Source organism: Dermacentor variabilis, chromosome 9, assembly GCF_050947875.1.
Source record: "Dermacentor variabilis isolate Ectoservices chromosome 9, ASM5094787v1, whole genome shotgun sequence".
Taxonomy (NCBI): Eukaryota; Metazoa; Arthropoda; class Arachnida; order Ixodida; family Ixodidae; genus Dermacentor; species Dermacentor variabilis.
In genome coordinates, this window is record NC_134576.1 from 91,607,838 (window position 1) to 91,623,992 (window position 16,155).

General features: G+C 41.0%; 1 protein-coding gene across 1 annotated transcript; it reads right to left on the minus strand.

The window, feature by feature from the left end:
* Positions 1 to 319: 319 nt before the first annotated feature.
* On the minus strand, positions 320 to 10,383 carry LOC142557125 (zinc finger protein 296-like). Its single transcript, XM_075668759.1, has 3 exons — positions 4,693 to 10,383; positions 3,834 to 3,886; positions 320 to 1,194 (listed from the first exon to the last, which is right to left on the minus strand). Exons 1-3 carry the CDS (start codon positions 4,707 to 4,709, stop codon positions 977 to 979), a joined length of 288 nt encoding a protein of 95 aa, XP_075524874.1. The 5' UTR covers positions 4,710 to 10,383; the 3' UTR covers positions 320 to 976.
* Between the last annotated feature and the right edge of the window lie 5,772 nt (positions 10,384 to 16,155).

Sequence of the window (16,155 nt, forward strand, 5' to 3'; positions counted from 1 at the left end):
ACCAAAGGCTTTGCTTAAAGTGCACTTACACCTTATGAGGCAAAAGTCAAAAGGCACACAACATGACCAAGTATCTTGTTTTTCACTAAAGATATAGGGGTCAGGTTACAAACACGTAGACACTCAAAGCCTAGGGATTTTGTTGACCTATTTTATACTATGTACATTACAAAACACATGTCGAATCTACTGTCAGACTTCACACTATTTCATTTGTACAAGTTAAAACCTACTAACTATTTATGTGAAGTGTAGTTTGCAATTGGATTGTTTGCACGTAGACCACAAAGTTCAAGATTAGTAATGACAAGTAGACTGCTTGTAACTAGAAAATCCCACCTGAGGGATAAATTTTATTCAGAGATCCTTTGAATATACTACAAACCAACAGCTGAATCTTCATGGCACTGACATGAAGAGCACAATATTTTTTTAGCACCGTAACAAGTTGAGTAGCTTCGTGAATGTTCAACACATTTTCTCTTTACAGCTAGTCATGCAATGCTTAGTTTACAGCAACAAGGTGTGCCTGCCATGTACATCACATCCATGCAGCACACCGACTCTTTTTTTCATTATTAATCAACTTGGTGATACCAGCAGTGCAGGTCAAATGCTCGCACCTCACTGAAAGTGGTTCACACAGAAAATAAAAGGCTGCCCAGTATGACAGGTGCACATCACAGCTTCTTGTACTCAAGACAGAGTGCTAAATGTCACATCCTGTATATCAGAAGAGGTCCTAAAGAGACAGGATCCAGCTGCTGCAGAAAAAGGAATGGTGATCCTTCACTTGCAAGCACCTTACACTCTTTGTTACCAACAGATGTTTTTCGTGTAGCTGAGTGCACTCTCTCTTTCAATCACTTCTTTGTTCACAGCTCTGGAAGACTGTCTACTTGTGTTTGCACATATGGTGCAGTAGTTCGTATTGTGTTTTACAGCTACAGTGGCAAGTGAGGCAGCTGAACGTCCCTCAGTTCCGATGGGTGAATGAGTGGCTATAAAGGTTCCTCAAGTGTTCAAAGACTCGTGGACAGTGGGGACACTTGTATGGTTTCTTGCTTGCGTGATTCTGCAGGTGCAACACCATGTTGGGGTAGCTGATCGTAGCATATCTGCACAGCTTGCACAGGTGCATCTTTCCCAGGGTGGTGAACAGTGATGTGGCCTTGACACCAGTCTTTCTTGGCCCTGAAAGAGCAACACACAGGGCATTAAAAAAAACACTCATAGTGCACAGCTTGATGCACTATGAGAGACAGCACAAGATGAAATGGCGTGCAGTGTAAGGCACAGCTGTGCACGTCACTTTAGCTACACACACCTTTATTAGCTTTGCTTACACACAAAGGTGAGATGACCGATTTAGCTAGCATTAAAGCTTATGGGGGCACAGACTAACGAAAATTATGAACTCTTGCTCTGGTGAAGCATGCTACTTCAAACTGAATCGACAACTATGTAGGTCACACTGACTGCTGCAGAAAGAAAACTCTAAATACGAGGATATGTGGGAATCCAGCTTTTCCGCATATCCTGTGTCTCATAAACTTTTGATGCTGACTGTACAAGACAGTGGAGGCACATCTTCGCATATGCACAGGTAGCTTTATGGTCCCTGCACTCCATTTAACCATATACTGACTAGCTCACCATTCCTTGGCACAACATTGAAAAATAATGTACTGAGTAAATCTGCATCTACAAGTGTAGCATACCTGGAAAAGAGCAACACACCAGCAGACGTGCATAGATGCTATCAGAAAAAACAAGCAATGGGAAGTGTTTAGATTGTGCAGTCACTGGTGGACGCATGAATGTTGCATAAGAACTGGGTTCACAATGCATATAAGCAATGAAAGAAATGCAGCTAGGGGACACAGTGACTCAGCAACAACGTAAACAAAACAAGAGGCAAGACAATTGCAGCATGAAGCAAATACTGAGCGATGGTGAAGGTAGCCGGTTAATATGAATGTAATGCCCAACAATGCACAGGAGGACAGGAAATGTGTCACCAAGTGAACATTCTGTTTCCCAGACGCTCAAAAAAGCCCATATAGTGAAGTTGTGAAATTGTTCCTGGTTCGCATAAATTATCTAGTAAGTGTGTACATACTAATGCTCCAAAGCACCATCGACCCCTGTGGCGTCTGCCAACACACAGATTAGGCACAGGTGAGCACCTGGAGTCTCAAAACGTGACACCATGTGCAAGACCCATACCAAGCTTTAAAGCATTTTCTTCTGCACTCACATACATGCAATGCATCTGAAGTCACATATACAAAACGAAAAAGCGACAGTGCAATATTGTACAATCCAGCAAAAGTATGACAAAACCATGTTTGAATATGAATTCCGTATATACCCGCATAAGGGGCGTGCTTTCTTTTCTTTCTTTCTTTCTGTTTTTATATTTTGACAAGGGCGGCCTTTACATAGCGGCACTTTATCATAGTCCAAGTTTTTCGCCATGCGTGATCCCCTTGATCACTATGTAACAAAAGAGGAAATGCTATTGTTTTCATTTTTTTTTTTCTATGAGGTTCCCTTTCTGTATGGACCACCGACACATATATATATATTTTTCAACAATGAGGCTGTAGCCAGCTCCATGCCTGCTACGCTGCTTTGTGTACACCACAAGCTTTAGCTTGAATGGTGTACCGTATGCTGTGAGACACTTTCTGCTAGCAGCTTCGTGCAACAATATGACTGGTCAGACAAGCTCTAATCAGGGCACTGTGTATCTTTTAAAATTTCTGCTCTTTTTTTTCGTGAAATTTTGGCTGACAAGTTGGGGTTGCAGCTCTTACACAAGTGTAGCTCTTACTCGAGTATATATGGTAACTGATCACTGACTGTGACACATCAGGAAAGTTGATTATAAAATTTAAAAATAAAAGGTGTTATTAAAAAAATAGAGCTACCCTCTAAGGTATAGTTTGTCTGCATTGTCATTTTCTCAAAAAACATTTCACTTTACATGCACCTCACTTTACATCAGGTTCACTAGAGTGAGTGATGCACTGAATATGTGTAAAAAACAGAATTTGGGCATTAGCATTGGATAACTGCTCCACCCTCAATAGCTGCTACAGCACTGCACCAGACAGGAAAATTTTTTTGCTTTCATTTCTTTTTCAAGAGTGACTTGATCCAGAATGACTGTCTTAGCTTGAGGGTTGGTAGTGGATCAAATTCACCCCAGGTTTGTTGTAGCAAATCCTGGCATCTCAAGCTGAAAAAAACAAACACACACAAATCTTTGAGATTTAACTAACTGTTGCCCCCAACAGAAAACTTAGCTATAGAATCAGACAGCAAGTAGTTCAGGTTGCCACATATCTACAAACAGCTTTTGTTTCAATGCGATGGAAGTGGAGGTTAATCCATCAGAATTTGCGAGCCAGTCAACAGACCTCTGTCAGGCTACGGCAACTCCCTGCTATCCCCAATGTTAATGCCAAGCCTCTTCCTGGCTTGATGAAATCCTCGTGTTTGCGTAGGGGCAACTAAGACTTACTTATAACAGTTCAAAGCATCACTGGGGGCCCCCACTTCTAGCACCTCCACAATCGCACATCAAACCCCAGTAGTGCTTCCTACTGCTTCACTGCGCTGTTGGTTTGTTAAGAGAAAGTATTGTTTGTTTGCTGCAAAAGAATTTATAATTTCAAGTGCTCATGCATTGCCGATCATCAGTAGAGGCCCTCCCTTGAAGAAACCTCGTTACAACATCCAAATCGCCATTAAGGTAGTATGCACGCCTGCACGGACAAGTTCCTCATTGAAATCTAGGCTGCAAAGCAGGCATCAGCTCTCACCGATTGCCATGCAGTAGACCAGCAGCAGTGAGTATGGTGCCACAGGCCTGGTGCTGGAACATGAAACACACACATAGAGAAGCTCTTCCTAAACTTTAATAGAAAAATTAAATTCGGGGACTTAGTGTGCCAAACCTGCTGAGTGAGTTAAAAGGAGGCCTGCCACAGTGGAGGCCTCTAAGTATAGCTTGCAGAAACATTTCAGTGAAAGACCTAAAGTTCAGAAGGCAGAAGGCAAAGAGAAGCACACGTTTTATCAGTAAAGGTAACAAACATGTTATTCAGAGTGAAGCACCCAGCCAGTGGCTGAGAGCTACACATAGTCACTGACAAGAGTAGTAGGACTTATCATTTTGACATAGGTGGCAGCCTCTGACACCAGGCATTAAGCATAGAAGCATCCATTAAGCATAGAAGAAACGGAGGCATGGCTGTAACATCAGTCAGATGAGGCAGCTCAAGCTGGAGGAGGCCATTCACAGACTCAGTGATGGCAGAATAGGTCAGCTACCTGTTACCATGCACCCAAAGCATGGTACACAAGCGTTTCTGCATTCTGACTTTATCAGAATGTAGCCTTTGCAGCCAGAATTTAACCCATGATTTTGTGCTCGCAGTAGAACGACATAGTCACTAATCCAAAGCAACAGGCAAACCTTAATAAAGAAAAACAGTTATAACAATGGCACCATAGTGCTTAAGCAAGCACTGCTGACCACAGCTAGAAGTATACACAAAAGTATTTGTAACTGGAAACCACTGCATATGTTCCAGGCTTCATGATACTTCTGGCACATGAGGTTTCAAGCAATAGCCAGTAAGCAAGGAGGCATATGATCACACCACATGCACAGCTTACCTGGCTGAAACTTGCATGGTAATGCTGTTTTATTTACTCAATCCTCACAGCTCCATCTCATGTGCAACCTAATAGGGGGATATGAAAGCCAAATTACATTTTCTGAGCTCAAGTGAATTAAAAGTTTCAGGAAGGAGAAAGAATGCTGAAATGTCTATAGTACTTCATTTTGCTCGTACCAGGCAACGCTACGAAGGCTATGGAGAATTCTCTCGCTGCTCGCATGTGCAACCAAAAAATAGTGCGACACATATGAAAGAAAGATATAGGCACACATCGTGGGATTCAATGTAATATTAAGTTTCATACTTTTACTTAGCAAAACATTATGTATTTATTGCAGGAAAGGCATCGAAGATCTGAACTTATTTAGCACCAAATAAACAAAGTGACATGTTTCCTAGATGAGCAGCCACAGTGTATCATATGTTCTAACAACCATAACATAATAGGCCATATACTGGAAGCATGAATTACGCAAGTAATATGTAATCTGACTTAACCTTGTGACCACCACAAGCTATAGTAACGTACAAAGTGTTTATTTTGTAAAAAGGCATCGCAGGTCAAGAATATCCACGCTGTGAAACTCTTGGAATTTGATGTCTACAACTGCACTACTTGCCTAGCTTCAGCAGTGTTGCCTGCTATGCATTAAATAAACTATACAAACTTCCATGTCCCTTGCAAGTAAAATACAAGAAGCTTAGATATTAGCAGAGTTAGTAAGCTTAAGACAAAGCTTTAGGAATATCTTATGCAGCCTATTCAAATATGTGTAAAACACAGAAATGCTGTTTAAGATAACCCCTTGGCCGATTTTTATGAAATTTGTTGCAGTTGAGAGAGAAAGTTAAATTCTAGCGACTGTTGACGTGGAATTTCGATTTAGGGCTTAAACTTTTTACAAATATCGCCAAAAAATGCTGTTTGAAAAACATAGAATTACTAAGTTTACAAAACCACAAACTCTGCACCAAGAAATTATGTCGCAGTTCTGTAAACTGCATCTGAAAGAACATCCAAAGCTGACAAATTTGATGGATTAATGTATATCTTGCATGAATTTGTTACAACGTTTAGAAGGGTTTTGCAAAAGTCGTACTAATATAAGTGCAGTATTTAATGCCCATGTAGTATGATAAATCAGTTTTGTTCGCTTTGGATGCACTATTAGATGCGATTGACAGATTTGTGATATCAATTCTTGCCAAGCAAGCGATAATGTTGATGAAATATTTATTGGTGTTATTGGCAAGCATAATTGAATGCACCCATCACATCACAAGAAAGTTAACCTGGCCAGCACAGAAGTGCTGGCAACAAAAATTTCTCAGTTACTATGATTTAAATTTATTATGTAAATAACGTCACTGGTCAAAATTCTCTTAGAGAACTGTGCACAGATTTTAGAGTTTTAAAAAATTCAGCTAGTATTTAAAAGTTATTGCCCCTATTTCTGCCATATAAATAATTACCATGAATGTTGTGGTTTAGAAGTTAATTAGTGATTTATTATTAAATATGCATATTGTGTGGGTTTCTTTCTGGCAGCCCTCGTAATAAAATGTATGTGGAAACATCACCCGCACTGCTGTCACATTGCAATTTTTAAAAGCCTGTTAATTATAAAATAATATCACCTTGTATAGTGGAATATACACAGAACAGACACCAAAAGGCAAAAAGACCAGGAAGAACAAGAAAAGATCACAACAAAACCAAGATGTCTTGCACAGTAGTACAGGTCACCTATTGCACATTCAGTACCATAAGCCCAAGGTTGTCTGTTTTGTGTGTGTTCTGGTACATCTGCATGCAGAACTGAATACATTTAGTTAAAGTAAGCGCCCCATGCATACCGAAACTATGACCACAAGATTTCTTCATTAGTGGGCACGGCGAAACGGCTCCAGCCATGCCACTGACCCACTGGCATTGGTTGTACCAATCTTGTTCCAAGCTGTTTCTTATTTCAGTACAAACTGCATGCAACTGCCACAGTTAATTCTTAAACACGCTAGCAGCCACCAAACTTTATTGTGTTAAATGTGCTTTCCAACTCAACATAGGTGGCAAAGCATTAACTCGAGAGTCATGGGCGCAGCCGAAGATCACTCTGCAAAGAACCCCTTTCACTGCAGGAAGTTTGAGTAACAGTAGGGGGAATGAGAAGAGAGAGATCAACTTTGTTTACTAATGGCTCTTTGTTCAAGCTGTCGGTGATGGTACCCAGTTTTCATAACTGTACTTATGCTGAATTCATCATTTTCTCTGCAATAGTAGTCATACTTTGGCATAAAACAAATGATGTGAGGTCTCTAGCAGGTTACTACCATATTAGATTGATTCAATGACTCTTTTAGCAATTCTTCAAGAATGCCTGATAATACCCTTGTAATAAATGTAAAAGTTGCACAGTGGTCAAGACTGCCTGGCTGGAAAGCAACTTTCCAGGGTTGCTAATTATGGAATTTTGAAAACTAGATACATGTCATATGGTTTTAAGGTCCCTCATCAGTTTACATGACACGGCTGGATATTATATACAACTGCCAACCTTCACTGAGAAGAACACAGACTTACAGCCTTCTTGCTTATCAGTACCTAACAAACCACCTCATAGTCTTTCAACTTCAAAATCTCTTATTTTGCACAGCTTTCTGTTTTAAAAGTGTTATACATGGATTGCAGTGTACTCTAATAAAGCTTTCTGGTGTACAAATCACAGCACAGAACTAAATTTCTTGCAACTACCTGTGTAATTAACAGACATTTCACAGCAAAAGGAGTCTCCCTAACTCGGAACACAGTCATGAAAAACAAGGCACTTTTTCAGCCCATCCACTCATACAAGTTGGGACCATTTCATGCAATCAACGGCTTTATCGCAGAAATAGTCATGTAAAGGTTGTGTCACTGAAGTGATATAGCATCTGATTGTGCGAAATCTGGCTAATGATGAGGCTAAAATATCTTTCAGCTTATTAAAATATTATTTTTAACATCCATGTCTCACGGTATACAACTTCGCAAGGCAGCTTCCACAGCAACGAACACGACACTTTTTAATTGCCACAGGCATACTGGAACTTGTGGATGTTATACAACTTTCCAAAAATATAGTACCTCAGAGTTGCCTAGTTGGGGCAAATGCGCGCACCTCTTACAACACCAGAGTTAAGGCGTGCAACAATTTCCACTTCTTGCCCTTCCGAGATACTCTGCGATTGCAAAAGCCAAATGTATTGGTACTATCTATACAGAAGTTGGTCAAAATAAAATTTCGTGGAAAACTTTATTCATGTGCAACAAGTGCCGTGAAAATGGTTACAAGACAGTGTTGTGCGAGTGGCATACATCCTCACTTCCAACATAGCGGACTGGTACAAGAAGTCCATATGGTTTTTGAGCGAAGCTGAAATTTAAAATCTTCTTATGCAACATTGAATTGGAGAAGCTCAATCATAAAATAACCCACACCCACTTTTTTGGTAAAATACCAATTACCACAGCCGACACAATTACCATAACCAATTTGGATACTGGGTCAAAAAAAGTTATTTCAACGTTCAGCAAAGTATAGTTACGCCTCAATATAACGAACTTCAATTTAATTAAATTCTTGATGGAACAAAGTGTAACTTTTCATAACCTCTTGTCCATAGAACACCACGTGATTAGAACCTCAATATAACGAAGCGAGTTTGTATGCGATTTCAATATAACGAAACAAAGTGTAACTTTTCATAACCTCTTGTCCATAGAACACCACGTGATTAGAACCTCAATATAACGAAGTGAGTTTGTATGCGATTTCAATATAACGAAACTTTGCTTCTGCAGCAAAGGAATGCCGAGACAATAAATGTAAACTTGCGCGGATGCAGATGGTCAAATGATTCAATTACAAGCGGCTGCTTGCAAACACACCTCTCAAATCGCGCGCGGCGTGGCAATAGCTACCGCCGAAGTGAAGCCGCATCACATTCCGTTTAAAGTCCAAGTGCGATAAGATCCTATCGCGCCCAGTGCACTTCGTGCTTTAGGCGGGAGTGAAAGTGCGAGGGCGAGAAAGATGGTGGCTTCACACACGAGTGCCGCCTCCCCACGCGAGCAAAGGGAAATAGGGGGAGGGGAGCGAGACCACGGTATTTCTTTCTCTATGGTAACCCGATCAAGCGCGCACCTCGGCCGTGGCTGCGCATGCGCATAAGCGCGGCTGAGCGCATACGAAGCCGCGCACCCTGCTTTAGAGGTGATCTGCCACGTGTGCAAAGAGTGGGCGTGCAGAGACGGTGTGGCATCATGTAACCTGTCTTCCCGTGCGTTTAGTATTGAAGGTTGGGTAACCTCTAGTTTCGGTGACCCGTTGAACGAGGGGCAGACGAAACATTCGCTCCCCGCTGCTGGCGCTTTTCATGATGACGTCGTCCGAGTGCGGACGACGCTATCAGCCGCGGGGGCGGAATGCACGCGAGAGCGTGGCTTAATTCGTACCGCCTATACGAAGATATCGTCGACGTGGCATGAAATCGTATCATTCATTGCCGACTCCCAAATTCATCAAAATGGATTGTTTTCTCATTCAAATTTGCTTTTTCCTATTTCCCAATCATTCAGAAAATTCTGCGGCCCCTTTCCGTGTAAGAAAAATCGATCGGCGACTACTTATTTGCATAAAAGGTCGAATTTCAATACAACGAAATTTCTATATAATGAAGCAAATTGCCAATTTTACCTACTTCGTTATATCGAGGTCTAACTACTGCCATTCAATACAATTTGAACTTAAAATCTGCTAACATGTTACTGCAGCAGAAACCGAATTTAGCTCACTTTGGAAAATGCAGCGGGCAGAAACGCCCCAAACACACAGTCCTCAAAGCTTTAAAAAACCTCGGCAGCACCAGTTTACAAAAGCATGGCCATCAAAATTGTCTGATTAAGATGTAAAATCTATAGTTGGGTTCTTTTCATTGTGGCTGCTTGTTCTTGCATTTAAAATTTTTGTTCTGATGAATTTTTTTATGCTATTACGCAAGTATTCATTTTGTTGCATGCCACTGTCAAACGTGTTTTTTCCTTCACGCTTGCTTTATGTTACACCTAAACATGTGAGTGATGTAACTATCCATCTTGGCGCATGCGAAAGGTAAACTGTGCAAGAAAATGTTTTTAGAACAGGTGTCTGAGGTTCAGCCTAAATTTTAGTATCACACATCAAACCTTTGCAATAGTGCCATGTACAGTTGCGAGCAAAAGTCTGAAAACCATAGTTTCCACGTAAAAAGTTTTTGTTCGTAGTTTAGACATGAAGGCTGAAATGAAGTGTCACAGCCTGCATGTGCCTGTTGAACTAACGCAATCCACTGATACAATTCCAAGTTGCACAACTCTGCTAAAATAAATTTTCAATTTTCGCTGATGCCATGGTCCTGGACTTTTGCTCGCTATTATACACTGCCAAATACATGCACTGACCAATGACTATAACACTTGCTATTGGGTCCCAGGCACCGTCATCTACTCTCTTATAGATTTTCATTCAAGGTACATTACTCTTCCCCAAGACAAAAAATTCTAAGCGTAGCATCACTGGTTATAATTCAGAATCAAGCTAGGAAATATTAGCCAATCTTATATGTACGAACTTGAGCCTTTGGTTTAGGCTTTCCATATTGAACATTTAGCAAACCTACAGCCGCAACCATCAAACCTTAATTTGGGAGGACAAAACTGTAAACTGCCATTGAATTGCTCAGCATGCAGACCATCACAAAAGCAAATGTTCCAAAGTAAACATGCTGACAATACCTGCTTTTATTTGTTTCGTATGCTTTTATTCATGCATGGGTCACACGATCATTATACGACTTGAAAATTGCTTCAAAGAACATACAGAATGTCACTAGTACATGCAAGCAGATGATTTAGACAATGATGCAGCTCAGCAGTAAATACAGTCAATCTTATAAACTGCACATACTGGCTTTCTAGATCAACATATGGAGAAAACCTGTGTCAGAAATCGAACTTCTTGTACACAACAACTTCAAAATATCGCAGTGGCGATTGTTCAGTAGCCGCTTTTCTACACCACACATATGCCAGTCCACCTCTTATTTAGCTATCACAAAAGAACTATGAACCTGAGCATATTTTGGGTTTGTACCTGAACCTGCCCAGTACAATGATCTGTGTTGTGCAAATCAAGTAGAACACATTTTCTAACTATATCACCATACTTATTTGTTTATCAGGACTGCAGAAGCACCAAGAGATATCAAACAGTCTGTTCGATAATAAATCCATTGTATCACAGCACCACTGTGTAAATAGTATGTTCAATTACTTATGCACCTACAACAATCGGAAAGCTTTTACCAAAAATACCGACACATTTATGTGTGTATCAACAGTATCAAAGCAGCTCAAGTAGACATAACAGTAAATTCTAAAGTATCGAGCAGCACTAGATATAAGAACAAATGTTCAACTGCTTAGGTGCTCACAACAACCAGAATGCACTCTCCCACAATACCAACATGTTTATTTGTGTATCAGTACCACATACACAAACATCAGTATCACAGCAACACAACTAGATATTAAAGAGTGTATTATCTCCGCACTGAAAATAATTAGCAGGCTTTTCACAGAGCCCCAAGTGCAAAATAGCTGTAGTAAATAACTTCAAGTGACAGACAGCAAACAAAAAGGTAAGGGCATTGACAGCAGAAGATCAGTAGCATAGAGACAAACCCCATCCATTTACAATAGAATGTCTGAATGTTGCATGCAAAAGAAAAAAAATGTAAATTTCAAACATTTGCAGCACAAATAATGTTGGCACAGCACAAAGGAAAGCCCTAACTCCAAAGAAAGCTTAAACTCAAAGGTTGTGGCACAATTTCTTGTTCTTGAAAAACACTAAACGCTGATTGACCTGCGTAAGTTTCCAAACTATGGAAGCAACTCAAATGACCTCAGCAAAATACAAGTGGATAAACAAATATTGGGTAACCCAGATTCACCATAGCAACACTGGTTTTTAGCACCCACTGCAGATGTTGTAGATAGTTGGCCCACCAGTAAGCTTTGTATTTCTGCACATACATGACAAAATATCACCTTATTTCCCGATTCATCACCCAATGTTCCTCTATTGAAGCAGTCAACAGAGCTTATTTTCTATATTTGTTTAAGGGACAACTAGTCAATGAAAAAGCTTAAAGTTATCTCAATATAGTCGACTACCGTTAATTCAACCCTTGAGGGACAGCAAGGTCTGGCCAAATTATCCGAAAAGCCAAACCAGCAAACAGTTGCAAAGCAAATGAAGTCAATTTAGTAAAGCAATGAAGGGGGCTAGTTGGTGAACGTTCATGGTTATATTGCACTCAGTTATACAAAGACAATATTAAGGGAGGACAGGACATGGACGGACGTAGCGCAATCCATCCACGTCCTGTCCTCCCTTAATATTGTCTGTGTAAAACTGAGCGCAATATAACCATGAAAATGAAGTCAAAATCATTTTCTTTTTTTTGAAGTAGTATGCAATGTCTTTCTTTTTCCCTGCTCTTGAATCACAAGTTAACCCGCATGCGGCGAAGAGAAACTGCACCACTGAGCCCAACGTGAGCCGTAGTAGTGACACAACGCTAAACAAAAGGGAACAAATGGCTTCATGGGTGGAGAGAGTGTTGGCCACTGAAAGATAAAAACAGCTTCAGGCTTAGGAAAGCAGTAGAGCCATCTACTGAATTTCTCGTATTTTCAGGCTTTCAGTAACTGCTGTGCACCTGAGGGGCACCGGTGGGGTTCCAAATTAGCCAAACAGCATGCTTTCATGTTTGAAGTAAACATGTTTTCCTTATATAGCTATGTATACTTCTTTTGCCAAGACTTTCTAGTTCGTTTGGATTAAGCAAAAAGTTTAACACGAGTTGACTGCATACACATGGATGGATTATTACATGTCTTATGTTGTATTACCGATCTGTGTCAGAAATCAAACTTCTTGTACACAACAACTTCAAAATATCACAGTGGCGATTGTTCAGTAGCCACTTCTCTACACCACACACACATGCCAGTCCACCTCTTATTTAGCTATAACAAAAAAACTATGAACCTGAGCGTATTTTGGGTTTGTTTGGAGTAATTATTTCAGTAATTTTCAGTAATTTCAGCAATTCATTTTTTTAGTAATTATTTGGCCTTAGTTCTGAACCGGTCTTTATCCTGACTAGAATTCCCTTGGTACTTTACAGCAGCACCAAAACATAGCACCCGCATTTGTAGAACAACGCTCAAGTGGTTGCGACAAAAATGTGGAAACCACCAGTGGCTTGCTGATCATCCCAACATACCCGCAACCTGAAGGAGCCGAAACACAACCAAGGGAAGCCTCGTGCAAACCAACAGCATCATACAAAATGATTATGTGCACGCTACAGAAGCAGCAACTGCAGAGACTGCTGAACACAAGGCAACCAAAGACTCATAATTTCATCTGCACCATAAATAGAAAATGAACCATGCAAAAAGACAAGACGAAGATATGACAAGCCAAGTCTCCAGAAACTGCAAGATTTGATGTCAACACGACCAGAGGTGCTCAACACATGCCAGCTTGTACAAACGCAGGACAGTGTGCCAAAAATTTCATGTAAATAGCTTGGCAACTACACTTTGAAGGTCAACCCTGTTCCAGCTCATCTTGAACAGAAGCAAGTGCAATAGATATGGCCATGGGGACAGGCACACATTTGTGAAACATTTAATGATCCTTCAAGCTCACCTTACTTCAAGCAGGTGAAAAGTGAAATTATCACTCAGTGGCCAAGATATTTCAAACAATTTGGCACAAGCGGCAAAGATCTAAAGCCTGGCAGTATATATATTTGAGTCCAGCTGGTACCAGGCTGCTGGTACCCAAGTATGGCACCAGCAACATGAGGGCATAGCACGATTCAGGGAACCGGCAGAGTACTCTGGCGGCTTGTTTCTCTCTGTGGCCGGCAGGAGACCCTGCTAACGTTGACAGCCGTAGGATGGCGAGATCGGACGTGAGCCCTAAGGTTTCCACTCTGGGCACAGGCATAAGGACACAGGTGACACTTGTACGGCTTCTCGCCTGTGTGCGTACGCACGTGAGCAAGCATGTTGACGGCTGCCTTCGAGATGTAGCCGCAGACCAGGCACTGCCAATGTTGTCCAAGCTGGGCATAGAGACTGGACGGCCCAGCATTATGTGCGTGCATGTGAGCACATAGGTTGTCAGCGACCTTCGTGGCGAAGTCACACAGGACACACTTGTATCTGGGGCCAACCTTGGTGTAGAGGCATGGCGACAGGTCCATGACTGGAGGTCCCTGCGCTGCGGTGTTAGAAAAGAAAAACTATGAACGTCCAAGAGGCATTGCCTCTCTTGTTTGAGACTTGCAAGAAATCTATCTCCAACACACTAAACAGTTCCTGCACATTCAGTCATGTTTGCGTAAGAGATTGAATAAATGGCAGATTAGAAAGAAGATGAGAAAGCACAAAGAAAGATATGCTCCCAGCAATGAGCATTCACCACCGCCACACGAAAAGCAATGCCACGAATCATTAGAGATAATTAACAAAAAATGCTACAAAACAGAGCAGACTCCCACAGCTTATTGAATACAAAATGCAGTCAACAAGCAAGCACCAAGCAACAAAAGGCACCTTATTACACAACAGGCATACATGCAAAGTGGACTCCAAACTGTTTGCGAGCAAATCCAACAGGTCATTGCCACAGCGTTGCACATAAATATGAACATAGCCTTCCTGAGATCTACAAGGAACAAAGCCATCAAGTAGGTGCTGCTTATGACATTAAGGGCTATATTAAACAAGGAATCTTTCGTGATCCATTCTTTCCACATTTTCTCAATTGACAACCATTCAACACTGCATGTTGAATGGCTGATCTCAGCACTGATGACGTCCAAGACTATGAGGAAATGTGAAAACATGGGTTTGCAAGAAGAATTCTTACATCATACAGTTCAGTCCCACGAGATGCTTTTGAAAACATCCAACCTGTACCATGACACGGAATTAGACGGAGAATTGCTCAATAAAGCTTCTCTATGAAGTTACATATCTAGCAGCCACAAGGGAACTTTGGTGCCTGAAAGTGAATGATGTTAACTGCAAGCTAATGCACATCCATCTTGTTGGCACTTCGCTCACGAGTGTTCAGATTTTGGTGTACTATAGCTACCCTTATATTCTGACAGTTCTTGAAGAGCTGGCCTTTAAAAAATTTAGTGCTTCTATATGGTAATAAAAAAGTGTAACAAAGTGGCACATCGGGTGGGGTTCATCGGAACGTGCACTAGCACGTAGTTCCACGGTTTAAAATCATATTCATAGCTTCTCAATACAAAGACAAAACCAGCACATGGGCGATCTTCAATGTATGGTGGAAGGAGTGACTGAGCAGTCTCGCCCTCCACAAGAGGAATCGTTTCTGCATGCAGAAAGGTGCTCTCAAACAAAATTAAGCACTATTGACATGCGACAATTGACTGGATAAACAGACCCAAAAGCAAAAACATTATGTCCCCTCACCCTAAGGCTCCATGCTAACTTGAAAAGCAAGAACTCAAAATAAATGACAGAACAAAATAATAAGAAAGACACAGCAAGCAAAAGTAAACTGTAAAACGACCCTTGTGACAGTTTGTTGCCACAGAACACCAAGCATGTTGAAAACCCCGATGCGAGACAAACATTGCGGTGATTGTCCCTCCCTCAAGGAGAGAAAATGAGGCAGTTCCAGGCCTAAAATATGGTACAGAAATTCTGAGAATCATCTACTAATGCATAAGCATTTTTTGGGTAAGCTGTTACTTTGCTTTTGCTTACTTGCTTTTCCTAGGTCATGCATGTCTACCCACCACTTTTCTAGTGCCAAAGAAATGAAATCCGTGTAATGAACGGTGTGGAGACAAGCTGCCAGGAAGCTGAAGGGCCCCTTCAATGTGTTCGTATCAAATGAGCTGGAATGCTGTTGCAGCCAGTTTCACCACAACTGTTCTTTCCCCCTTTTTTTATTTTATTTCATGTTTTTTTTTTCCTTTCTTTGTTACGACCTTGATGCGGCGATGGCGACATCACCAGTTCATTTTTTTAATGACTCCAATAACTTATTATTGTTATTAAACTATAATCACAGGTACCAATCAATTATTAGTTTTATACTTAGAAGCCCCCAAGCAGGCTTCTCTGCACACACATCCATAATGTGGAAAAGTCAGGTTTCAAGGCAGTTTGACGAGGAGGGTTTTCACTCTCCAATCAATTTTATTTTTTAGTTGAATTGTTCCTTCTCGTTTATAAAGGTACCAATAATCTACATTTACACTATTATAACAATTAAATGCCTTAACTTCCCAAGTTACACATCCTTGTGCA